At 40.3% G+C, this 2500-nt stretch overlaps 1 protein-coding gene across 3 annotated transcripts in view; it reads right to left on the reverse strand.

Moving 5' to 3' along the window:
* LOC138059330 (3'-5' exoribonuclease HELZ2-like) overlaps nucleotides 1-2500 on the reverse strand; it is a 349076-nt gene that overhangs the window by 75767 nt on the left and 270809 nt on the right. For 2 of the 3 annotated variants that reach the window (XM_068904902.1, XM_068904901.1), the window contains exons 5-6: nucleotides 1757-1887; nucleotides 673-735 (exon numbers count right to left, since the gene is read on the reverse strand). The exons of the other annotated variant lie outside the window; for it this stretch is intronic. In XM_068904902.1, coding sequence (XP_068761003.1) covers nucleotides 673-735; nucleotides 1757-1887 — 194 coding nt within the window. The remainder of the gene's footprint in view (nucleotides 1-672; nucleotides 736-1756; nucleotides 1888-2500) is intronic. 3 annotated transcript variants of the gene reach the window in all.

Here is a 2500-nt window from a genome sequence, read left to right on the forward strand (position 1 = left end):
TTTTCAATGAGCATACTTTGTGGTGCACTGGAGCTGTTCTCTTCACTGCTTCCTGATTTCTTCTATTTTTTGGGCGGTTTGTCGTCCCCTTCATTGGAAGACGACAAATCAGGCTCTTAATTCATAGACTCAACGGAAATGTCAGGGTCCTCATCCTGACCATGTGCTCTCATAAACAGGTTTCTACCAAGATCGTGAAATCCAGATTCCATTGTTTCTTGAAGTCCAGTGAACGAGTTTTGCAGCAGCCGACAGCGCCTCGGATTTGCTGTTGAAGCCTCACACGCGTTTACTTTGTTTTTTAGGCTTTCAGACAATTTTAACCACTATGTTCCTCCTTAGAGGCTCGGAGGGTTTTACCTTTTGCTTTTCCAACTTGCTGTGATTTAGTCTAGGCATCTTTAGGCGTTTCGCCTGTTGTGTGGGGCCAGGAATTGCTGTTGAAAGGCCGCCAACACGCTCGGTTACCACATTTCCGCAAACAAACCCAGGAAACCAAAGGTTTCTTTCAAAAGGAGCAAGCATTAAATATACACATCCAACCGGGAGCTGATACTGTGTTCAGTGGACGCATCTGCTTGCTATTGATGTAAGCCCTAAGGCCCTGGTAACGAGGTAGGGTGATGGATTTCTCAGAAAATTTTAAAGTACACTATAAACATGGAAACATGCCTCTTTGATCTGCTTGCTGAGCTTTTCCCTTACATCTGTGAGGGTCCTCTCGATCTCTTCAGACTGTAAAGCAATTCAGGTCCAAAATTTGAGTAAATTAAGTTGTAAAGAATGCAGTACCCTTTTTCTGATCTGAAACAAATCAAGTAAAAAGTGTATTGTTTTGGTGAAATGTGCCTGTATCCCTATTGGGATAAATATATGTTGACGTGAAAAAAAGAATCATTTAAAGTGCCCCTAACCCCAAAATATTTTTTTTGCTAAAATTAACCTTTGCACCTGTTCGAAACGCATTGCGGCCATTTTTTCATTTTTCAAACAAATCCTGCAATTTTATAGGCTTCGAAAGTTGCGAACATCCAAGCATGTTGTGTTCACGACCGAGTCAGAAGGGGAGTGGGCCTATTCCTGATGTGACGTCACAAACTTATTTACATGGCATTAACTCTTTGTAAAAATGCATGCAAATCAGATTGTGACGTCACATCAGGAATAGACCCACTCCCCTTCTGACTCGGTCGTGACACAAGATGCTTTGATTTTCGCAACTTTCGAAGCCTATAAAATGGCAGGATTTGTTAGAAAAAGGAAAAAATGGCCGCAATGCTTCTCGAACAGGTGCAAAGATTCATTTCAGCGAAAAAAATATTTTGGGGTTAGGGGCACTTTAAAGTATAGGGGTACAGGTTTATGAAGACAGCATAGGGTACTTACGGATACACATTAGCCCTCTGCAGTAACTACAGAAAAAGAATTATCTGAACTTGAACTTGGAAAAAAGGTATTTCTCAAATTGACTGCAGGAAAGTGCTCTGAAATATAGTTACAACTAAACAATTTCAGTAAGGAGTCCAAAGTGTGTCTCAAACGCAAGAAAAATACCTTTAGCAAACTGAATTTCATCCCGCTAATTCATCCAACTTCATGATAAATTGATTTAGCTATTAGTTATTCACTGATAGTCGCAGGGTTTTTTTTTCTCTTACAGCAACTCCCCACCCCCCTCCCCCCTCTCTTTCCTTGCTGTGGGCTTCTACAAAGTAAGTGGATGCGCTTCTGTCTCAATTTCATTAAGGTCACTTACGTGTGGTCTCAAATGCTTGCACATTACAGCTTGAGGCAGTGCCCGAACATAATCTCCAAGTCTTCCTAACGCATTAATCTTGATCAAGAGTGATTTAGCTATTAGATTTTTCCTTTTTGCATATCCAATAGCTAACGTATGGGAAAAGAAAGATAGATTAAATAAATGTTTTAAGCAGGAATACGTAGAGAAACTTACACTTACAGATACAGATCTCAATAGGAGACTTCGAAAAAAGGATACCAGATTTTACCCAACAAACAGATGTAAATTGAAAATTTTGGTTTTATCAAACGTGTTGATAAAGGTCGAATTACCACCGTGAACGATTTGGAAAGCTAACGTTTCGAGCGTTAGCTCTTCGTCAGAGCGAATACAGGAATTGAGGGTGTTATTGCTTTTTATGCGGGTGTGGAGGAGCTTTGGCATTGGTGGAAATATGGTAACATGAATTTGTGAATAAATTAATGGAATGAGAGGCGTTCATTGAGTCCGTGAGGATGGATTGTACCTAGTTGAAAGATGAATTTTTGTTCCAGGTTCTTGCAGATTTCTGTGTTCTCGTGGTGTAAGGATAGGCCGCAAATTGTCATGTTGTGGTGGCAGGGATTTGGAAGATTAAAATAGTGCGCAACTGGTTTTAATACATTTGTGTCGTTTTTTTTTTCACATTTCGTAAGTGCTCAGTCCGCCAATTTTATCCCTGTTTCGCCTATGTGGGTCTTCTTACATATTGTGCAGGTT

The sequence above is a fragment of the Montipora capricornis genome, chromosome 8 (assembly GCF_036669925.1).
Source record: "Montipora capricornis isolate CH-2021 chromosome 8, ASM3666992v2, whole genome shotgun sequence".
In the NCBI taxonomy this organism is placed as follows: Eukaryota; Metazoa; Cnidaria; class Anthozoa; order Scleractinia; family Acroporidae; genus Montipora; species Montipora capricornis.